The 24,972-nt window shown below is 47.5% G+C and overlaps 1 protein-coding gene and 1 pseudogene across 1 annotated transcript; both read right to left on the bottom strand.

Moving 5' to 3' along the window:
- LOC117849716 (uncharacterized) overlaps positions 1–5,928 on the bottom strand; it is a 33,312-nt pseudogene extending 27,384 nt beyond the window's left edge.
- A 3,063-nt stretch (positions 5,929–8,991) lies between these two features.
- Positions 8,992–9,546, bottom strand: LOC140222144 (F-box protein At5g49610-like). Its single transcript, XM_072292346.1, has one exon. The coding sequence runs from the start codon at positions 9,544–9,546 to the stop codon at positions 8,992–8,994; it is 555 nt and encodes a 184-aa protein (XP_072148447.1).
- Positions 9,547–24,972: the final 15,426 nt, after the last annotated feature.

Here is a 24,972-nt window from a genome sequence, read left to right on the forward strand (position 1 = left end):
TACATCCAAACATCTCCATTGGTTAGATTTACCTGCAAATCCATATTTGGTCTATCTGTAAGTATGATCTGTCTACGGATCTATTAGTAATTTGACTGAAAGAGATTTCTCTAAAAAAAGAGTTGTGCTGCTCCTGGAATGAGTTACGTGCTTTTTATTAGGATTGCTGGTCGTGGTGGTTTCCTTTTGGGACAAAGCTATTCACATCCCATCTGAAATTGACATACTCAGGTATTAAATGTCACTAGATTCTGCTTCATGCTTCCATTTTTCCTTTGGGACAAAAAAGGTACATTGATGCAGTTTGATTAAGCAGAGTAATCTGACTTCAACAATATTTTTCCTTTATCATTGTCCGACGAGAAATGTTTTTGTCGCTATCATTGTCCTCCAAGCAAATTTGTGCTGATACATTATCCCAGTGTTAACACCTGCCTAAGACAAAACTGCAGAATGTTGGTCGAGATTTGGGCAGAGCGGTCGAGTCACACTGAAAGACTATGTAGCTCAAAAGTATAATGAGCATCAGTCACGTAGCTTCACAGAGCCATTGCCAATTAGCAAGCATCATTTCCACTGCACAGCACTACTACAGTCAGGGAGTTGTTTCCGATTACGAGCTACAGTAAGCAATCACAGTAGGAGATATTGACATCCATAGACGCCGTAACGAACGCAGCAGGTATTCTTGTAGAAATACTGGATCTGGAGCAAGTCCCTTTGGCCGCTGAAGACATCTCAAACTAAGCAGGGCGTCAGAGGCAGCCTGGTGCCCCTTCCCAGTCCTCTTCGCTCCAAGTTCTGTAGCAACCGCATCAAGCTTTCCCGGAACTCTCTCCTTGTTGATGCACTTGTCGTACTTTGAGAACGACTTGCATTCAAATGATGAAGGGAAATACTCTACGACTTGCAACAGGAACTAGAGTCGTGTTTCTGGCAATGGATCCTTCGTTAGGAGATTTATCATGAGTCCAAAATCTTGATAGCCCATAAAGGTAACCCAAGTGACACTCTTGTTCTGCAGGAGACCGGACTCACGTAACATGTTCTTGAACTCCGAGGCTGGAAGTCCATTTGTCGCATGCTCCTCTAATATCAGTCCACTCTCCCTCAAGAATTTCACTCCACAGTGGTCACCAGATCTCCTAGTGGGGTCGAACAAGAGATTTAATTGGAACATTGCACCTCCGAGCAAATTGAACTCCGTATCGGCAATTCCGATCCCAACCTGCACAAGGTCTCCACCATGCACATAGGATCGCAGCTGCAAATAGACTATCCTCCAACAATTGATAGATATACCGTATACATCCACACATCTCCATTGGTTAGATTCACCTGCAAATCCCTATTTTGTCTATCAGTAAGCATGATGTGTCTACGGATCTATTAGTAATTTGACTGAAAGAGATTTCTCTGAAAAAGGAGTTGTACTGCTCCTGGAATGAGTTACGTGGTTTTTATTGGGATTGCTGGCCGTGGTGGTTTCCTTTTGGGACAAAGCTATTCACATCCCATCTGGAATTGACATATTCAGGTATTAAATGTCACTAGATTCTGCTTCATGCTTCCATTTCTCCTTGGGACAAAAAAGGTACATTGATGCAGTTTGATTAAGCAGAGTAATCTAACTTCAACAGTTTTTTCCTCTGTCATTGTCCGACAAGAAATTTTTTGTCCCATCATTGTCTTACAAGCAGTTTTTTGCTGATACATTTTCCCAGTGTCAACACCTGCCTAAGACAAAACTGCAAAATATTGGTCGAGATATTGGCAGAGTGGTCGAGTCACACTGACAGAGTATGTAGCTCAAAAGTATAATGAGCATCAGTCACGTAGCTTCACAGAGCCATTGCTAATTAGCAAGCATCATTTCCACTGCACAGGACTACTACAGTCAGGGAGTTGTTGCCGATTACGAGCTACAGTAAGCAATCACAGTAGGAGATACTGACATCCATTGATGCCGTACAGAGCAGTCTAATGATGAAGGGAAATATTCTACGACTTGCAACAGGAACTGGAGTCGTGTTTCTGGCAATGGATCCTTCGTTAGGAGATTTATCATGAATCCAAAATCTTGATAACCCATAAAGGTAACCTAGGTGACATTCTTGTTCTGTAGGAGACCCGACTCACGTAACATGTTCATGAACTCCGAGGCTGGAAGTCCCTTTGTCGCATGCTCCTCTAATATCAGTGCACTCTCCCTCAGGAATTTCACTCCACAGTGGTCACCAGATCTCCTAGTGGGGCCGAACAAGAGATTTAATTGGAACATTGCACCTCCGAGCAAATTGAACTCCGTATCGACAATTCCGATGCCAGCCTGCACAAGGTCTCCACCATGCACATAGGATCGCAGCTGCAAATAGTGTTCATCCAGCGTGGATGGTTCATACGGTAAGCATTGAACACCATCAGGGATGCAAAATTCCGTATCAAGTGCAACTAAGCAGTTCCCGCTTCCAACTAATCTAAGGATGTCACCAATTTGAGAAAATGCTGCCTCAGATGTTTCTTTCCATATCTCTAATATCTGCACCTTGTCTACTCAACATGCAAGCTCGACAGCAACAACAGGAAATGATCCTTCGGCTCAAAGATTGAGGCAGCTCCAGGCCTGTGCGGCAGTGCCCACGTCCAGCCGCTCATGTGGGCTAAACTTTAGCTCTATCACATCGGATGTTTAGATACTAATTAGGAGTATTAAATATAGTCTAATTATAAAACTAATTACACAGATGGAGGCTAATTCGTGAGACAAATCTATTAAGACTAATTAGTCCATGATTTGACAATGTGGTGCTACAGTAACCATTTGCTAATGATAGATTAATTAGGCTTAATAGATTCATCTCGCGAATTAGCCTAGGGGTTCTGCAATTAGTTTTATAATTAGCTTATGTTTAATCCTCCTAATTAGCATCCGAACATTCCAAATGACAGGGCTAAAGTTTAGCCCTGGTATCCAAACAGCTCTAGTCAGAACAGTGACTGGATACTAAATGTAACAACAAGGTGCAAGCTATAGAATGTGTCACTTTAAAGTTCAGCTAAATTGGACACTGCTATTGGTGAACAGAGAATTGTCAAAGAAAAAAAAATATTGACAAAACACTCCTGAGCATAAGATTGCCCCTAATCAGAATTATCGCCTACGTGGCTATGTTACCCCAAAACACAATCGCACCAGATTTTTACTTCTATTGGGCTTCTAATGCCAAGAGCTTGATTTTTAAAACAGGAACAGAGCAAACTTCTAAAACAAGGCATGCCTATGCCGTAATAGGAAAGGAACACAAAACGCCACATGTTTGCAGAATTGCTTATTAATATGCAGATAAATTGATCATGCAGCGTTGTTGATATTTGATCATGTAATTGCAAAACATAACCACCGGATAAACATCAAACTCCAGCCGGAATCAGAACAATGATATCAAAATAGCAGCTACAGTTGGTGAAAACAAGCAAAGCACGGTAGAATTTGCTGAAATGTGATCATAATGACACTGCTACTGGTCAACAGAAAATTGTCAAAGAAAAAAAAAGTTGACAAAGCGTTCACGAGCATAAGATTGCCGCTAATCAGAATTATCACCTATGTCACCTGAAAACACAACCGCACCAGATTTGTACTTCTATTGGGCAACCTTCTATTGAATTATCATAATCAAGTTATTTGCGAAACAGGGCATTGCATGTGAAGAAGTATTGAAACATACGAACATTTTATACTCACAGATCCATATTTATAGATCATGTGGTCCTGAAACCATAACTATTGCAGCCAAAAACAAACCTACACCAGACTTGTACTTCTCTTGGCAAACCCCTAAAAGGGCATGCCGTACTAGGAATTACAACGAACACAAAACGCCACATAAAGCATGCAAGTAAATATAAGCTTGGCATTGTTTTCAGCTCACAACTGCGCAAGCTATAAGCATTGTTTCTGTTACTAAACTATCAAACATGCACAATCAAGTTGCTGACATCAATTGACAGTTTGACACTGGTAGGGATTAGCACAAAATTCCCAAAAGATAACAATGACCAGACGAGGACCATTGCAAACTTTTCTTTGGCAAACTTCTAAAACAGGGCAATTGATCATGTTTGCAGATAAGACAATTACAAGGAACTACAGGGAACACAAACCGCGACATGTTTGCAGATTTGCATATTAGTATGCAGACAAATTGATCATGCAATGCTGTGCACATTTCAAGTGTGTAATTGCAAAGCATAAGCAGTGGATAAACAACCAGTTACAGCAGAAATCAAAAGCATGATATCTGAATTGAAGCTACAGAGGGGTGAAAACAAGCGCACTACTGTAGAATTTGCTGAAACGTAATGATGTCTTACCTTGGGCAGCCGCTGGTGGGAGCTCCCATGCAACAACGTAGCGACCGAAGGCTGGCCGTGGCGGACCTAGGACATTCACTAGCTCATAGGGATCGATGTGCAACATTTTGTGCGCCGGCACATTGACGCCGAAGAGGCAGTGCTCCAGGGCGAAGTAGACCTAGTTGGGGTCCGACGGGCACACGACGGCGAGCACGAGAACGTTCCGCGGCAGCCCAGCATCCGTGTAGCTGACGTCGTCCCAGATCTCCCTGAAGCTCATCATCCAGTCCTTGTCCCACCTCCACCCACCGCGATCGCGGCGGCGCCATGACCACATGCGAACCAGCGCTGCGGCGTCAACTAGAAGCCCCTAGAACATCTTGACCATTGGGCTCTTAGTCTTCTTGTTTGGGCTTGTAGCTATGTCTGTAGTGTTGCTTGTTCTCTTGCGACTGCTACTGCTCAAAGGACTTGCTATGAACACAATTCCATTACAACAATTCCCTACCCTTATTTCATCAACATCAAGTTCATAGTAAATATGTGTTTTCCTCGGACCAATCGGCCCTGTCATAAAGATTCTATACCAGAAAATAAAATGTCACACTAAGGCATTGCAACGTCAATCTACTAGAAAATAAATGGCAAGCATCGACAATTTAAACCCTCCTATCATGACATAGTCCCTAGCATACAATTCTATATCAGAGACAACCATTCACAAGTCCCTAGCATACATTTTGAACCATAATATCATAGGCAACCATTCACAATTCACTACCATATGGAGGCAATTACCTGGGAGAGTGTTTCAAAGGCCTCGCCAACTTCTTCGTCACCGGCATCAACATCCAGTGGATTGTCATAGCAGTGGCCTCCAGAGCAGTGGCGGACCCAGGATTTCAGAGTAGGGTATGCCCATTGCAAGAAAATATTTAGACGAACGACATAAAAAGTTCACAAGGGAATAAATAAAACATACATATAGTACAAACTAAATGTATTCCATAACAAATTGTGATTATAAAACATTAGAAGAAAATTACAATTTAATTTTAACTTTCCGATCCCTCATTGCTTGATACCGATTGATGATGTCATTATCTTTGACTTGCAAAAAGAACTGACGCTCAATAAAGGTTACCAAACAATCATTCAAGTACTGATCTCCCATCCTATTTCTCAACTTGTTCTTCACATGATTCATTATTGAAAACACTCTCTACGGTAGCAGTTGCTACAGGTAACACTAGCACAAATTTGAGAAGTCTGTACACAAGATCATGTTTGTTGTGCTTATTTGTCTAAACCAAATGTCATTTTTGACTTCTTCATGTCAACTGTGTGAGATTGAAATGCATCCACTAGCAATTTTGATACATTGAGCAGTCAATGTACACAGATTGTCAGATTGAGCAATGAGCAGTCGATTTTGATTACCTCGCGGAGTCGCGGTGGGGGCCGGCCGGCCGGGGGCAGCAGGCAGTCCTGGTGGGGAGGGGGGAGCCGGGGAGGGGCCGAGGTGGGGCGGGCGCCTGGCGGGGCGGCGCCGCGGCGGTCTGTGCGCCGGCACCGGCGCGCCGCCCGGGTGGATTCGTGGAGGGACGAGGGGTCTGGAGGCGGCGGGCGGCCGGGATCTCGCCGCGGGGGCCGGGGGGCGCGGCGCGGCGGACGGGGCGACGCCGCGCCGGAGCACGGGAGCGGGGAGCCGCGGCCCGCGGGGGTGGACCGGCGTCTGGCCAGGCGAGCGTGCGCCGTGCCCCGTCGTGCGGCTGTGCCTGGCGGCGGTAGCGGTAGGTCAGGAGACAGGAGCTCGGGACATGGGTGACCGGTTGAGTGCGGTGGTGACCGGGCTGGCGGTAGATCAGTGGCTAGATGGGCCAATGGGCTGGCTGGCCGGGGGTGACCTGCGGGCCGGTTTGGTTTGGACGCGAATTGGAAATAGCTGTGAATATCAATTTTAACACCTAAACTATATTATACATATATATACCTATGAAAACTACTAAAAAAAATTTCAAAAAATGTTGGGTACGCCGGGAATACCCAGGCACAACAGTGGGTCCACCCCTGCTCCAGAGGAAGATGCACCGCGTCCTCCTCCCAATCTGCGTCTCCCACGGCTGCCACCTCTACCTCCACGCGTACCTTTACCTCCTCCACGTCCTCCACGCACTCTCCCTACACTAGTTGCGGCGGTCATGGACCGGCGACCACGCCCTCCGCCACCGTGTGCTCCTACCCTGCCTACAGGGGCCCAAGGAGGGAGTTGATGCTCCAAACCAACTGCTCCCCCTTAGAAACTCTTGGTACGACCCAATATTGGGGAACACGTCCACCTTTGAGTTGAGGTCCAAATGCTCCATGTGGCGGCGGGGAGCGGATAGGGAAGGGGCCGACGGCAACGCGAACGGGCTAAAGTCATCTTCGTCTGCATCTTCTGGGGATGTGCGGAATCTACATGCACCGGAGGAAGATCCCTGAGATAGGAACTCCCTGTTGTTGTACTTGTCCATCGGCGGGGTGCGGCGATTGGACGTGTGGGGTCTGGCGGCGGGGGTGGGAGGAATTGGGGGCAGCGGATCCGACGGGGGAGGGTGCGGCCGGCGGTGCTTGGGCGAGGGCGCCGGCATGGAGGAGGGATCGAGCGGCGATTGGGTTGGGGGAGCGTAGGGACCGACGGGGGAGCGTGCGAGGTCTACCGACGGGGGTGGGAGGACTTGGGGGTGGCAGACCGGCGGGGGAGGGCGTGGCCGGCGGTGGTTGGGTGCGGCCGCCGGCGTGGAGGATGGATCTAGCGGTGGTAGGGTTGGGCGAGTACGGGTCTGGTGGTGGGGGTGGGAACGGTCGGGAGGAGGGTGCGGGGGTGGGGGGACTAAAAGATTTAAGCCTCCTAAAATTTTTTAGTCACCTTTTAGTCAGCCTATTTGGCTATTTAGTCACCTTTTAGTCACTCTCATTTTAGAAGGTGGGAACCAAACAGGGCCTAAGTCTAGTAGCTCTATTACCTTTTATTTCTATCTTACCCCTTTGCTTAGCCACCAAGCTACCTCTTGGTTGGCAGCTTATATATGTACTAAAACTGGGTTATTTCCCTTAGAGAGGGTTAATGAGAAAGTGATTCATTTGGGCCAACACAACCGAGCGGTCAACAAGGTCAACCGTTCTGGTCAGCAGAAAACCCCTCATTCTTCTACCTTGAAGGATAACTACTTCAAAAGTAATTAGGTTTAAGCTCTTCTCTTCGCTCTTAGCCCCCCCCCCCACACACACACACAAAGTTTCTAGAAATCTAACCAGGCATCCCTGGTTTAGTTGTGTTCAGGTTTTATAACCCTATTTCCCTCTCCAGTGGAGAGTTTTCCTCTGTTTAGCCCTCATAGTTTAATTTTCTCTCGCAATTATGCCCTTATAGCCTTGTTTAATGCTTACATTTACTATTTTAGCACCGTTTTAAATGATACTTGCGCTCAATACGATTGTAGCAACGTGAAGAATGATTTAGAGTGCTTCATTTGTTCTGTTTCGCATGCATGGTGTACTATTATTTATTAATTTTTTTCTTTGAGTGCTTGTATGTGTTGCTCGGATGCTTGTGGTGTTTGGACGAGAAGCAATACTTGAACTTGCAAGATTAAGATTTTAAAGTTATTCCTGAGCAGCAAGAGTGCCTCCAGGAAGGCAAGTGTTCTTGATCATATTTATTTTATCCATGATACTTTAATTACACTACTGAGTCATACTCATAATATGGCGTGTCCTGTACTCTTTCCGTTCCAAATTGTAGGTCATGTTGATTTTTCTAAGTTCATAGATAATATTATGTATCTAGATATAGTGTACTATAATTTGGGAACTGATGAATTACTTTTTTAATCCCCAATTTCTAATTCGGCTGATCAGATGTCCAACATCTGCTTAGAGTGGACCCAAATACTCTTCAGCAAATATACAAACTTGAAGCAAAGACTAGTTGTCCTCCACTATGCAACTAATTAATCACAAAACTTTACCGGCCCGAGCTCAAAACACCAAGGCGGCTCGAAGAAGGCATGCGACGCGAGACTCTCATTGAACACTAGAAACTTAGGATATGAAATGGTGTCCATTTGCGTTCGCACCTTCTTCTCTTTGAGATCACACAACCTTACCGGACGAGATAAGTAGGGATGTCCAATGAAAATGGTATCGCGCCCATCGGAGATTGCCCTGCCCACCAGCCCGTCATCCAAGCTTGTTTGTGGCTGCACCACCACCTGAACCTGATTGCGCAGCATCCACCTCTCCGACTCGTAGTCTTGCAGGACCCAGATTAAGCAACGTGGCACCCTCAAAAGCCACAGCGCATAGTGCCCTCTAGCTCCAATAATAGCGCCACCGATGCATGTTGTTGCAGGGCGGCCGTGCCACTAGCCGGAAAGTCTCGGTGACCGTGTGGAACGCAAGTATCTTACCGGTGCTGGTGGCTTCCGGGCGAAAAGAGCACCAATGCAGAATCTCACGGCAAGCCACGGGGTACTCGTGACCCTTTCCGATTGGGCGGTTGTACGCAGGAGCGCGCGCCAGTCGCCGGGGCAGATCGCCGCTAGTAGAGATGATGTAGTAGTAGTCGTTGTAGTAGTACTCCTCCCAGCTCTAGTCCGGCGAACTGGTGGTCTCGCTGGCTGATGCTTCCACATAATGGCACAGGAGGCGGTACTCGCCGGAGGAGCTGTGGAAGTAGAAGCCGCACGGGTACACGATGGAACACGGCTTCGGAACCAGCGCCGGTAGTTTGCTCCACTGCCTGGTCGTGGGGTTGCACACCATGAAGTGGCCCGGGCTTCGCCGCAGCAGCAGGAGGCCATCGAGAGAAGCCAGCAGGCCGCACGACCTGGTGACCCTTCCGTCCTTGCCCCGCGTGATTGGGTCGCAAAGGTAGCCGCGCCACCCCATGTCGTCGTCGTCGGCCGGCGCCGGCCCCGGGTAGAGAGAAAGAGGGACGGCGCTCACCGTCCAAGACTGGGTGATGACGAGCATATGCCGCGGGCGGCGGGCGGCGTGGGCAGCGAGGAAGGAGCGGGCCGTGGTGATGCGCCGCCAGTTCTTGCAGACGGCGCGGCAGCGGAGCACGGACTTGGAGGGGAGGCGGACGAGGATCTCCAGCAGAGCGTCGTCGCACAGGGCGTGGATGCTTCCTGGCGTGTCCATGTCCATCTTCTTCTACGCCGACGCAGCCGCCGCCGCGTCCTTGGTTGCCGGATCGTCGGATCTCACCTGATGGCCTCCTCCTTCGTTTTCTCGTATATGTTAGTCAATTCCTCCGGTGCCACAAAAATTAACATCAATTCCCTAACATGTAAACTTTATCCCTTGTATGCCACATCTGTCAGCAATCCGTTTGATTTTAACGGTAGCTCGCTGGGAGAGGCATTAACCTAAGCCGAAATGTCTTTTGTGCCTGTGCCCGTGTTTCACTGACCAAAGGAGTCCGCTCAGATGAAACCTTATCATCCTCTCCCTCATTCAATCTTTCCCTGCAGAACACATCCAAATCCCTAACGACGTGGCCAGGCGGAGGACGGCGCTTAGCGGTGAGGCGGAGGACGGCGCTCCCTCGAGGCCAGGCTCGTGCCGCCATCGCGCGGCCAGGCGGAGGAAACCCGCGCATGGCTAGGCCGAGGGTCTGCGCGGCTAGGCGGCGAACATCGCGCGTGGCCAGGCCGAGGACCCGCGCGGCCAGGCGAGGGCGCACGCGCATGGCCAGCCCGAGCCCAGCGCGCGGGCAGGCGAGAGTGTGGGCGGCGAGGCCGAGGGCGCCCGCGCGTGAGTCACCACCGCACAACTGCATGGCATGGGCACATGGCGAACGGTGAGTGTCCAAACTGCTGGGCTGCTTGCGTGGATTGGGCCGGACATTAGAGTGGAGGTGGAGATCTAGCCGAAGTAGGATCTTGGCGAGATGCAATTTTTTATTAGCTGTGACGTTCTAGTAACTCTGATGATTTGAACAACTGTACAAGTGCATATAGTACCGGTTCGATTTTAGTTTATATGTGTTATATGAAAAACTCATCTGGTGAAGATTTGAACAACATGATGAATCTCACTATGTCTACATGTGAAATTATTTTTACTATAAACTATTCTGTCATTTGTGACACCAAAACGTAATATTTGTATAAGTGTTATGGCAGTGACCAGTGAAGGCAGAAACACTACAGGAAATAGGGAAGATGCCGAGTGCCAGGGGCACTCGGCGAAGCCCCAAAAACACTCGGCAAAGCGTTTGCCGAGTGTAACACTCGATAAACGACACACGGCAAAAATCCTGACGGCAAACACTGATTCGCCGAGTGTTTTGTGTCGGGCACTCGGCAACCAATTATTGAAAAAAAATAATAATAAAAAGTCATGCTCCGCCACCAGCACATCCTGCTCCGTCGCCGCCGCCGCTGCCACCATCCACACCGCCGCCAGCCACCGCCACTGCCTCCCGCCGCCACGCCATGAACCCCGCCGCTGCCAGCACCGGCTCGCCACCACCACGCCCCCGCGCTAGCCACCACCACACACCAGCCACCTCTCCTCTTCAGGCCCCGGCGCCGGCACGGCGCGCGCACCGAGCATCCAAGAACCGCCGAGGCCGCAGCCACGCAGCCTCCCCAGCAGCGCCGCCGGTGACGGAGGGGAGGGGTGAGGAAGCAGATCTGGGGGGGGCGCGGGGAAGCAGATCCCGGGGGCGGCGCCGCCGGTGACAGAGGGGAGGGGCGGGGAAGAAGATCCGGTGGAGGGGCCGGGCGGGTGGCGGATCCGGGGGCCGGGCGGGCGGCGGCGAATCCGGGGGCCGGGCGGGCGGCGGCGAATCCGGGGGCCGGGGGCCAGGCGCCGGGCGGGCGGCGGCGGATCCGGGGGCGCCGGGCGGCGGGGCCGGGGACGCCGGGCGGCGGGCGGTGGCGGGAGGGAGAGAGGAGGGAGTAGTGACGGGTGGGAGTGACGGGTGGGAGTGACGGGGGGGGGGAGTAGTGACGGGCCGGGTGCGGTGCGACCGGGACTTAAGTCCTTGGCGGCCGGGCACTTAAGTCGCCGAGTGTCCTAGGGGTGACACTCGGTGAAGGGTTCTTTGCCGAGTGTCCAACCTAGGACACTCGGCAAAGATATTTTAAAAAAAATTAAAAAAATATCCAACAGTTTCAAAAAATTGTCAAAAAATTACATGAAATAATATATATTCTCTATTGACTGTACAAAAAGTTTTGTAGTCAAATCAAAACTCGACCATCATTTTGACTCCAAATCTTATGCAATCCTTCTCAACGTTACTATTTTTCTTCTGAAATACTTCGGTTTGTAAACATCGTACGTGACGAAATGTGCAAAATATTCTCAATTTTTTTCCACAGCCTCCACCTATGATATCATCACATCATGACAAATCTCATGATTTTCAGACTTTGCTTGTTTTTTTTATAATTTAAAAATACCACTGACACACGTTCGTGGTCGTGTTTCCTGAATAAGATGTTGGAAATTTCTTGTCATTTCATGGGTCAGGTCTCAAATTGGGCCGAAAAACATGAATATCATTTTTCTACTCATTTTGTTCCATAATTTGAATCACTTGCAGTTCAAATTTGACTTATACCAAAAATTCCCTTGAAATGCAATTAATTAAATAAATATAGTAAATAAATCCAAAAATATACCAAATTTTAACATGGAGTACCACATGTTGTATGTGGGGAGTAGAAAAAAATTCATGGTGAAAAGAGGGAAAAAAATTATTTTTTTGCCGAGTGTCAAAAAAACACTAGGCAAACCCCCCTATTTGCCGAGTGTTTTTTATTTGACACTCGGCAAAGCTCCGATTTGCCGAGTGTTTTTTTTTGCCTAGTGTTTTTGGCTTGGCACTCGGCGAAGAGCTTGTTTGCCGAGTGCTCGAAAAAAAACACTCGGTAAAAAAAATACACTCGACAATTTTTAGCTTTCCCGTAGTGAAAGCCAAAAAATATGCATCATTTCATTGGAGGGGCAAATAGGTCTTTTCCTTAGCAATTTAACAGCAGCATGTCAACTTTCTAACGGATATGGCACTGAGGAGATAAAATTTACATGTTATGGCACTAAATTGAGAGGATTGATGTTAATTTTGATGACACTTCATAACTGATTCTGTTGTACACGTTATCGGACTGACCATCCCGGGATCGCACGGGCCGTACATAGAGTTAGGCCTTATTTAGTTGCTAAAGTTTGGAGGTGTCAAATTACTGTTACAGCACTGTAGCACACTGTAGCGTTTCGTTTGTATTTGTAAATTATTGTCCAAACATTGACTAATTAGGCTCAAAAGATTCGTCTCGCAAAGTACAACAAAACTGTGCAATTAGTTTTTAATTTCGTCTACATTTAGTACTCCATGCATGTACCGCAAGTTTGATGTGACGGGATTCTTTTTGCATAGTGTCAAAGTTGGGAGTTAGGAGTAACTAAGGGCCTGTTTGGCAGAGCTCCACGCAGCTTCAAATCCTAAAAAACAGCTCGGCTTCCAATTTTCCTAACCAAACGGTTTTAGCTCTAGCAACTCCACCGCAAATCTGCTCCAAAAAACGGTGGATCTACTCCCAGATCCATGGATTTGGTGGAGCATCTCAGGGGGTGCTCCACGAAATCAAATTTGGTGGAGTTGGAAAAAATTACCCACCACTGCCACTCATTAGTGGAAAATGACCGGTTCGTTCTATTTCTTTTTCTTCTTGCGAAACGCCGCCGTCGCCGTCGGTCGTGAGTCCATGAGTCGCCTCTCCCGCACGCGTCTGACCGCCCGCAAGCCCACATCCTACTGCGGCGCCGCCCGAGCGGCCGTGCGCCGCCGCCGTCTCCTGCGTCCGCGAGGCCCTGTGTGGCGGATCCACCTCGAATTAGCTTGATTAAACAGGGTTAAGCCGCCTAACATGCAACACTCCTGCCTAACCCAAGTTAACACGAAGTGCCGTCGGATTTCATCCGATTTAACCACTTGAACAGGATCGAGTTTAGCAAACCCACACGAAGGTGAGTGGTTCCAGAGAATACAACGAGTCCACTGAGTTAAACAAGTTTACCCATTTAGTTCGGCCATAAAATCCCACATTAGAGTTTTACAAGGTTCAAAAGAAACAACAGAGGTAAACACAAGCGGAAGACTTCGTCGGGGTCGGATATCCCTGGTGAGGCCCACCGGGACATCACTAATCCCTCTCCTCGCCGTCCGAGGAAGGATCCCACTCGACCGTCCAGCACGGCGGGAGCTGGGGCGGCCAAGCGCCAGCAAGAGAGGGGTCGGAAGCAGCAGCTTCACCTGAAAAACAGGGCCACAACAAGGCTGAGCTACTAAGCTCAACAAGACTTAACCGATAGGAGTAAAACTACTCCTCCTTCTAGACATGCAGGGCTTTTTGGCTGAGGGGTTTGTTTGCCAAAAGCACTAAGTAAAAACTTATTTTCAAATTTTAGCTCCGGTTCTAAGTTCATTTAACCGGTCTCGGTTTTGCAACCTATTCTAAGCAATCATAGAACCAAACAAGATGTATAGATATATCAACAAACATGCCATCATCAGATTCCTCATTTACTCAGGGTGACATAGCGATCAAGCAATCTCAGACTGTGAGAGGCAGACGAATCGATTCGAGTTCTTTAACCATGCATGGTGAACCTAGCCTCACGACATCCGCGCACCCGGAGGTCGCTTCCCGTGTCGGCCTTCCCCATCAATCCCCTAACCCGTGTCGGGCCCATTTCCTTTGGTGCAAGGTTCCACAGGCCCGGCCTCTGCCGTCCTGTGACCACGCTTGCCACCACGTGCGACAACTAGCAGGGGAAACTCCGTTCCAAGAATAATGGGGCGACCGCTCACGTCTAGGTTCAATCCGGTACTAGGCTTCCTCATCCCATACTAAGTATGAGGCTAGTACTTTCAAACACTTGATCACGAACACCACCATTGTCGGGCCTTAGCAAGATTTCATAGACAGACGGGGCAACCATCCGACCACCAAAGAGTTACCAAAACCCTACCCCGTCCATCGTCCTTATAGTTATAACAGGAGAGTAAACATGCAACTCCTACAACTCGCAAGTGACAGGAAATCACTCAGCTTTACCGTTTCCTAGTTAAGCAATGCAGCTACTCGGTCCAACAGCTAGTGCTCAGATCATAGGAACTAGGTCATGCATCTAGGGTTTCAAACAACTCCTATACGTAAATGCACAATCAGGTTACAGAAGGCATGCGCAAGTCTGGCAAAACACGTAGGATTTTCATGCAACCGGGGCTTGCCTTCGAGCAAAGAGGAAGGAAACTGCTCGACTTTTGGGGCGACTTCGGCTTCAGCGGGCAGGAGCTCGGCTACACCTTCTTCTTCTGGCGCCGGGTGCAGCTCATAGAAGCCGTCGGCGAGGTGCAGCTCTACACGAATGCAATGCACAAGTTAGCATAGACGGTTATTTCAATAGCAGCGCTGGCTCGCCTGAGCCCAGAAACTCGCGACAAAGAGCAGGAGGGCCGGGAGGTTCAAGAGAGCTGGTGAAGATCAAAAGGTAAGGATCGGAAAGGAACTTATGATCTGATCCTTGAACTAGAGGATGTGATATACTAGGAGTCCTCAGACGCACGCGCTGAAGGGTTCCTAAGTTTTACACATACACCCTCAGGTTGAAGAAAAAGATCACAGCCGAACCCTCGGACGAGGCGGATAAGGGTCGGCGGAACAGACAGGGTCGGGCGAGACGAAACCGGGGTCGGGCGGATAAAAGGGGTCGGGCGAGGCGGACTGGGGTCAGCAACTCACCTTCTTCCTGAAAGGAAAGCTTGGGGTCGGGAAGAGGCAGACTTGGGCGGAGGAACTAAAGCTTCGAACAAAGGCTAAGACCGGAACTGCTACTGCGGCGGCGATGCTTCTTGCAGATCACAAGAGAGCTTTTACGCAGCACGGAGGAGCAAGCGGCTGGGTGACTTGGAGAAAACTGAGGGAGAATCTGAGAGAAGAGCTCCTCAAGAACTTGGTGTGTGGCGCTAGGAGCTTGAGCAGGGAGCGAGAGAATGGCTGAAGGCAATAATGGCGGAGGGAACTCCGGCGGCTGGTGCATTCCTTTTATAGCTGCTGGAGCGGAGAAAGGAAGCGGCGTGGGGGAGAGAGAAGGGGAGCGGCGCGAAGGCCGGGGAGAAGCAATGGAGTGCTCTGCCGGGGCGGCGATTGAGCGAAGAGGGGGGTGGTGCAGAACTCCAGGGGTGACGCCAGCAGTCATTGGGCTCTGCCGTCAGGGCGGCGTAGGAGCGGGTAGACCGGTGGTTGAGATTTGGCGGAAGGCGGGCGTCGTCGTGCGGAAGATTTGATGGAAACGACCGGTTTAACGGCGCTAGAATCGAGGGCGCACAGATGAGAAGACAGGCAGCCGCGGGTGCGCGGGCGAGCGCGGAGCAACAGATTGTCGGGCGGCTTCTGACAGGGCGGGGAAAGGAGCTGTCGCTGCCGCGGTCGGGGTTGGCGATGGAGGAATCGTCGTGTAGCGGAGACCAGGCGGCGCGACTGTGGTTGAAGGGACGGAAAAGACGGGCGACATCGGGCTCTGGGGCCGGGATCTGGCAGCGTGATGATGGGCGCGGGAGGCGAGGCACTGCAGAAAGGTTGCAGAGGGGCTTCCGCTGCCATTGGGGAAGGGGGCGCGAGAACCCACTTGGTCGCTTGCCAGAGACAAAACTGAGCGGCGGGCGTCGGAGAAGACAAGCCACGCGGCAGGAAGACTCTGAAGCGGGCATGCAACTCGAGTGCGCCTGTCGCGGAGGATCGGGGAAAAAGATCTCGCGGGTCCACCGGTGGATAGAACGGACGTTTGAGGAAGATTTAGAAAGATCCGACGGTGGGCTGAGCTCGCCGGGGTCGGGAGAGGAGCGAAACGGGAAGGGGTCGGGTCTTCCGGGGTCGGGATCGGGCTAAAGGCTGAGCACTCAGGTGCGGTAAAACAAGACAGATGGCTATGATCAAGGGCTCCGATTAAGATTAACTCGGAAGATTAGGGGTCGGTCGTCACACCCTGCCGCCGTGCGCCGTCCTGCGAGGAGGCTGTGCCCGGTGCCCCACAGCCCTCCCGGCCCCGCGTCGCGAGCACTTCAGCGACCGGGTCTGCGGCGAGCGCATCAGCGATGGGGCAGATGCGGCCTGCAGGGCTGCGCTGCAAGTGCATCGGTGGCGGAGGCAGGCTGCGGGCGAGTGCATCGCCTGCATCGGTAGCTGCGAGCACTACGAGCACATCGACGACGGCTGGTGAGTGCATCGGTGGTGTTGGAGATGCATCGGCCTCGACGGTGAGATTCCGAGTCTTGCCGCCGCATTCTTGTCCTCCACATCTCGGCGGAACTACGCACAGGCAGGGGCTGCACTCCTAATCAACTCAAGCCTAATCTCGCCTCTCTTCTCATTGCTCGATGTTGTGGTGATACAATCTCTCTCCTGTCGATTGTGAATGGAATTTGAATCTCTTTGTTAGCATATTTTTGAGGGGCAACACGAAGAAAGAGCAAAGCACGAAGAAAGAGCAAAGCACGAAGAAAGGTCGCACCGACGCTCCGAGGAAGAAGATTTTTTTTCTTTTTTTATTATGATGCATGGGCCTAAATTGTCAGTGAGATAAAGATAAGATTGGAGCTGTACCAAACGCTTTTTGAGATCTCAGATCCACGGTGAAGCAGCTCTATGGTGGAGCTAGCTGGATCTATGGATTTGAAGCTGTTTTTTCAGAGCTGGAACTCTGCCAAACAGGCCCTAAACAAGGGCTTAGACTACCGTGTTGGTTCGGGGCTGGATTCACGGCCTGGTCAGCCGAAACAGAAATTGGGGCTCGAATCCCGAATTCAAGCTGCTCTCGGCCGTTGAATCTACTCCTCGTCTTATCGTCAGGTGCGTGCGTGACCGCACACCTTAGGCCTCGATCTGAACCGCGAAGTTACCGCGGCGGCAGTGATCGGCGAACTGCGCCTCGCTCTCCGATTCCAATGGTCCGATGGATAAGCCAGGAGCCATCGAGGAGACAAGGGCTACGAAACAACTGGCGACCAGCCTGATTGGATGCACGAACGATTGAGCTACCTATCAGGCATTCATCCAATCATCCTATAGATGTGGTAAGCGGATCATCCAATCTTGGCATGCGCCTAGCTATGCCCTTTGCATCTCCGATTAATATTGGTAGTTTGTTGATTTCTTGACCAGAGATGATCAGATGAAGGTAGCATCTGAAATATTAGAACAAAGTTTGTCTACTCCGTATGTCTAGAGTTGGACAGATAAACTATCACTATCAAATGAGTAAAATTAGCACAACTTTGATTAGATCAATTCCAAATTATTCACATAAACTAAGATTTAATTGATTAATTCCTATTTACAACTAGCTTTTCTAAATAAAAGATATCTAGGTTGTACATCAGTTTTCATAAATAAAGTTAATATGCTTAACAATATTATAAATGCATTTTCAGTTTTAATATGTTTAGTTGAACACGAAATAATTTCTAAAGTTAATTGTTAAATTGGCATAACTCGTACTTGAATATTTACAAATAAAATATGATTAAGTTTACCACATTTTCAATAATTAAATGTAACTTGCTTAAATCCAAATAGGGTATTTCTCTGAAATATCCTATGGACATGTTTTATTTAATTAAAATGGATCAAGCATATAGTTGTTGGCGCTAAAAATCGGCCGATGATCTTCAGCGTCGGACACACGACCCGGGAGAATCTGCTTAACTCCTGTTCGGGTTATCGCCCTGGTGCGGTTCGCGTGGCGTGCCAGTCAATCTGACATGTTGATTGACACGGAAAGAAATGCATTAAATTCCAGGGGTCTCGATCGGCTAAAGTTCCGATCTGTCTTGAAAAGCGTATCAGCGAATTGGCCGATTTACTGTAGAGATGACCGGCTATAGAGCAGTCGATAATCACGTACCGATTGTAAATAAATTACTAGGATAAATCGAACAACGCTACAACCGATTGTAAATAAATTACTAGGATAAATCGAACAACGCTACAGATGCAACACTTGAAATAGACCTAATCGGCTATATGGTGATAAATAAGAATAACGGTAATGAAGCCGACAGCTCAAATCTCAAGTTGGATAACTGGTGATAAAAACTAGAGCAATAGATAAAACCTATAATTCCGGCTAATACCGATAACTGGTGAATAAATCTAAACGAAACGACAGCGATGCGCCCGAAGTTAAAGCTTAGATATTACTCGATAAACGGAACTTACAAATTGGCCGGAGATCGAATCGATGCAGCCCTGCCAATCCGTACGAACTCGTGAAAGAAAAGGTGTTTGGCGAAGTCACCGACTTGAAAGTAAAGTACAATGAAAAAGTAGATTGTTTGTATTGATTGATGTGTTATTTTACAAATCTCTAGAGATGGCTATTTATAGCCTGTTACAACTGATTTCCTAACCGACTATTTACAAACACAACTCGTATCAGAGTTGGTTATCATACTCCCACGGGCCAATCTCTTTCTATCTTCTTCTCTGGCCCACCTTAAGCCCATATTGGCCCAGCTGCCCCAACCTTCCAATCAGCCGACCTTCATCAACTCCGTTTGCCAATCGCCCGATATACTACAGCGCCAATCGGCCGATTCCCAACTGTAGTTTTTAATCCGCCACATCAGCCAATCTTTTCCTTCCCTGACGCCGATTCAAAACACGTGTCAAAATCTGACGTCAACAATAGTCTTTTTATTTTTTTAAAAAAATCAAACCTCTCTATAGTTCTGTTCTCAGCGTTTCCTTAGATCGAGCCGTGTCCTCTAGTATGCTCTTTTGAAGCCTTTCTTTTATTTTGGTGTATTGTTCTTAGTTGTACTTGTTTGTTTGTTTGTTGCCGATGTTTGCTTCATTTAGAAGGATCACTGCTCGGAAGCTTTGAAGACTAAGAGTTTCAAGAAAGCAAAATCTGAAGAGCAGTAAGAGTAACTTTACGTTGGAGAAAGGCAAGTGTCTCTAACCATCCTTCTACCTATGCTTTGTTCACAATATCATGATAATGTTAATTGGAACATGGAGAACCATCCAGGAAAATAGTACAACCACAAAAACTATCATGACTCTGGTCTTGGCTAATTAATTAGAAACTCTAGTTTGAAGCGGTCTTACCGAGAGGGCAAGAGGGGCGGCGGTATATGGGATATAACACCTGCTCTCTTGGGGGAGTGGGCTTCGCTAAGACATTGTACCCACTAGGGGGCTGTTATATCCTGCTACCGATTCGGAAATCTTAGCGGACTACTTCTTACTAGGGATTCTTTGTAAAGGTCTCGTAGTGTTCCTATGCAATCACACCTCGAAAGTGTGGTATGGTGCCTAGCTAGCACCGCATGGTTGGGTCCAAAGTTCTTTGAACTTTTACACGACTTGTGGGTAAAGATGTACAACCTCTGCAGAGTGTAAACAGATATATCAGTCGTGCTCACAGTTAAGAGCGGCCTGGACCTTCACATGATTAATTAAACTTGAAGATGGACTTAAATCGTTAATTCCGGTTAGTTCTTGTGGCCTTGATGAGTACCAACCATAAGTGTACTCACCTTTGCTTACTGCTGCTTAGAAGAAGAAGGTGTGTGAAGTTGTGAAGATGATTCTAAGTTCTAGGTGTACACAACCCCTAGTCGAGTGCCTGTGAAGTTTGGAGCCTTCGTTTCCAAGATTTAAGTTGTGTGTCTCTGATAGTATTGTAAGTCTTTGTTTATCTTTTTACATGATATTGTTGTTGTTATTCACTAATGATGTCACTATATGTATGGAACTAGATTCTGGCATACATATTGGTAGCACTTGGTTTTGTTTTCAAACCGGGTGTGACAGCACGCTAATGGGTGCGAACGGACATCTCGAACCTCGAACCGAAGCCGAAGTGTCAACCAATCAAAAGTCAACACGTAAGGTGCAAAAATAACTGTTGGCTCATCTCTCCTTCGACGCTCGAGGGTAACTTTTTTGGTAGAGCGATCCTTTGTCGCAGGTTCGACTCGTCGGAGTCGACCCTCGCCCATGAGGGGCTACTGTTGGGGATCGCCCATGTAATACCTCAGGTGTTTAAATTGTAATTAGACTTAATCATCTCCATAAATATGAGCATCATGCCATTGCAATTTCTTAAACCTATTTTATTGTTGTTTATTGTTCAAATGCAATAGTATGAAGTAACTTAAGTTTTTGCAATATAACTATGGCTCCTATTATTTTATTTAAATACTTGATGCAAAATGATGAATTTACAAAATTTTGCTTAATTTTTGGGTGATGTGTGCTAGTGATAAAAATTAAGTGAAGTTTCAATATCAACTATTTTCCTTTTCAAATTCTGTACAAACCTATTGGGCTTTGTAGTTGGTTCAAGTCTCTTTTTGTTCTTTGTGATTTTATCTTTCCAATGGGTATTTTTGGGGGATTTTTGACCAGCTGCACCTTGCACTTTTGAAGGGGGAAAGTCATTTTCAAAAAAAATGTTTGGGCCCACTTGTGACTCCTCCCTCCTCCCATCCCTTTCTCCTCTAACGCGGGTGGCAGGGCAGAGCTCACCACCACGCGCTGGCACCCACACCACAGGGCCCTCCACCTTCCACGGCTTCGCAGTCAACCGCGCATGCGCCTGTCAAACCCTGCGTGCGCCATACCGCCACCGACTCCGTCACCCATGCCGCTGACGCCGATGCCAGCATCTCCTCGCCTACGCTCACCACTACTCGCGCCTGCCCTCACCTTTGCTTGCCAGAGCCCAGGGTACGAACGATGACCACCCCGCGACCTTATCCTTTCCCCGATCGTCGGCTTCCTCTCTACCTTCTTTTTCTTCCTTTCTTCTTTCTCCTTGAGACAGAAACAAGTCGAGCAAGCCATTCCACCCGCCGACCAAATCCACCCACTTCCCTTTGCCAAAACCAAATCACCGCCTCCCATAGCTAGCTCACCTCCCCAGCTCCTACTTCTTCGACCACTCCTTGCCCGCTGCCATGCACCCAATCGCCGAGGCTTGAACTTGAAGTGTCGCCACTGCTGCCACCCACACAAGTTCCACCTCACCATCGAACCACCCCTTCCAGGCCTCCTCTCCTTCAACCAACAACCAAAATCAATCTATTGTGAGCTCCCGATCGTTATGCGCTCGTGGTTTCTTGGAGATAGGCTAGGTGCCGCGCTCGATTTCGAGCTCGCCGCCGAAGTGCCACCACCACTAGCCGCGAGGTAGGCTAGGGCTAGGGTTCCGGGGCAAGAAGTAGGGGAGGATGTGCGCTAGGGTGAGGGAAAGGTGCAGAGGAAGTCATCTGGGTGGGAAAGCACGCCACCGCGCCGGCACTGGTGCGCCGGAGGCGGCGGCTGTACGCATGCCCGAGCTTGAAGAAGGGGCGGGATGCTGTGTGCAAAGCAAATAGAAGCTTAGGGGGTCATGCGTAAAGTGTCTGGGTTTAAGTGCTAAGGTGGAAAACTTCAAGGGGCTTAAGTGCAAGATCCAGGGGCTATAGTGAAAAAGGAAGGGCTATTCTGCTGTTAGAGTTTGTTTTGGGGGGTGTAGATGAAAAATTACTTTTCCTTTTAGTCTTTAGTTTTATTTGAAAAGGGCTAGAACTTTGGAAATCCATATACTACATTTTTTGGTTTCCTTATGCTCAGTTATACTTAGGAAAAATACTTGTTCTTGTGAAATATGTGTTTTCTATTGCTGATTAAAATGCATGTGGTTTAATCACTTTGATTTGGAATAAATAGCTCTATTGCTTATAAAATCCTGATAAATTCACCGTAATATATTTCAGTATTTAAAGCCAATATGGGAATTTTGTAGCACCAAAATGCTGATAGATCTTCATATATAAATCATTCTTCTCATCTGCAGTTTAACCATGTTTAATTTTTTTTAATAAATTCTGTGGTAGTCCATTCATGCTGGAATCATTAAGGTAGGGTGTTTCTTTGATTAGTGAACTCCTATAAATGATTCATGGTCAGATAACAACTAATGCTCCCTGAATAATTATTCTTACTGTGAGCTAGTTTATTTTACTAAAATTACTTGCTTCTGAAATTGTAGGCCAACAAATTATTTTATGCTCTTTATCAGTAGTATATTCATCCCTAAAAAGGTTACTGGCACATGTCCTTTGTTTAACCTCTAGTATGTTGCCACCATAGTTCATTCCTAAACTTGTTTATTTTTGGTAGATAACATTATATTTCTATATTGTACTTGATGTTTATACCATGTATGATCGAGTTGTTGCACTCTTTACACTTGGGGTTATGCATGTGTCATCACCTTTCAATCAACTCATACATTTGCATTGCCATGTAGATAACCCGCTAGTCGACGGTCTTTATGAATTGATCACCGTGTCCGAGAGTGAACAGCTCGAAGCCTCCCCAATTGAAGCGCCACAAGGTTCAGAAGAGCCCAAGGCTAGTTTGGAAGGCAAGCACCGGAGCATGACCAATAATTTCAAAACTATGCAATGTTACTACTTACCTATTACTTTTATGCATTAGGTTCCTAGGAGTTGAATGAAACCTTAGTTGCATGATCCCTAGGACTCCCAAGTCAATACTAGCATGTGTAGGTCGATAGAAGTGCCATGCTTAATTAAGAACGGTAGAAGTTGAGTGATTGCCTATTGCTCGCGAGACATAGGACCTTTCGATATTATGGCAAGTTAATTGAGAATGAATCACTGAAGAAAGAAAAGTTGGAGACCAGGTGGAGATAGAAATGAAGTTGAAGTTAGTATTGTTGGTTGCACTCAGTCCGTATCGATTAAGGTCCGTTCGTTGTGGCTCTGCTGATCGAGTTTGAACTGCACTATACACATGCTGGAAGTAATAGGTAGTTCAAACTGGGAAAACCTGGTACCTTATTGTGTGATTGTAGATTGAGTTGGTCATGTTTCCTATTTGTGTGCTAGTCAGTAACTCATGGCTGGCTCAGGAAGGTACCCGTGGGGATTAGCACTCAAGGGTCAAATGACATCGCTCTTTAAGGGAACCGTTTATCATATGCGGCTCAACGGGGCATGCATATGCCGTGTGTATGGGTTGACCTTGCAAGGTTAATAAAATGAATCAATTCACCACCGCTCTCAGTTAAGAGAACCTTGATCACCGTGTCACATCGTAGTAAGAAGTGGAACGAAAAGAAATGAGAATGATGTTGATGTTGTTACCTAATTAATTGTTTTTCCACGCTGAAAAGTTTTGAAAATATTGCTCACTTAGAATCATTAGCTCAACTTTAATTTGGATGCTAAAACTTGAAAGTAAGGGTCCGTTCCTATTTGCTTTCTGGCAAAATAAAACCCTCAGCTAAAAGCCATGCATACTAGGAGTTGGCTAAGTATATACCATAGTCGGGTAAGTCTTACTGAGTATTAGTATACTCAGTCTTGCTTTGTTGTTTACTTTTAGGTCTTAGTGAAGAAACGATAGAGTTGGTTGGCGATCAACCTTGGGATGGTCGTCCTTTACCTGAAGGGTGGTCGGTTGAGTGGTCTTCGACCTCACCTTGAGGTGGTCTCGTGTTGGATGACATGTTGCCGGGCTACTCATGTCATCATGTATCTTTATTCGCGCTCTATCATTTAGACTTCCGCTGTATTTTTATTTAAAAACTCTAGCTTGTAATTTGTTATAAATTTCAAACTTGGTTTGTAAATTAAGATGGGAACTCTATATTTGTAAACTAAAATACCATGTTGTATCATCTGCGCTCACCTTCGTGTGAGACTTGTTGCATGTTGTTTCGATCGAGGTATTTAGTGGTTGAATCAAGCTTGACTTGACAGATTGTCCGATTACACCATTTTAAGTGCGTGTGACCGGATTAACCATTAAGATGATGTTTAGCACACTTAAATTGGTTTTATTTGGGCGATTCTGCCACAACCCAAAAACTACACAACCTCAAGCGTCGTTAGTAAGTAGAAACACCCTAACCTCACAAGTTCTGGACCAAGAAACAAAACTCAGTTAACCTCGCTAGCTCTGGATCAACAAACCAAATTCCCCTCACCTCGCATCTTCTTTACTACTTTGGATTTTTGAAGCTAACAACTTGTGGTAAGCTGGATAACTGTGATAAAAGCTAAAACACAACTATTGGCTGATAACTAAGCTCCAATTGAACTAACTCTCGAGTGTTCGAAGTTAGCCTCGAACATCGGGTTTTCATCTACTCCACTCTTTACTCAGGAACGGAATCTGGAGGAAGATATCGTGAGGTTACGAGCTCTTTTGAGGTAACATGACGGGCCAGGAGCCACGAGGTTGGATGTCCTTCTTAGGCTAAGCATGAAGGCACGAGGTTAAGGGCTTCGCCCGGTGCAAGGGTGATACGAGGCTGGAAGATCTGGTGTGGAAGAAAAGTCCTGAGGCTAGGAGGATGAAGGCATGAGAAGCATGACCACATGAAGGTATGAGAAGTGTGACTACACAAATGCATGAGAAGCGTGACTATACAAAGGCGTGAGAAGCGTGACCACGTAGGGGAATTTAATTTGTACACATTACCCTAATGATCTTTATGTACGGTATATCCTAGGAATGTAGT

This window comes from Setaria viridis, chromosome 3 (assembly GCF_005286985.2).
Source record: "Setaria viridis chromosome 3, Setaria_viridis_v4.0, whole genome shotgun sequence".
Taxonomy (NCBI): Eukaryota; Viridiplantae; Streptophyta; class Magnoliopsida; order Poales; family Poaceae; genus Setaria; species Setaria viridis.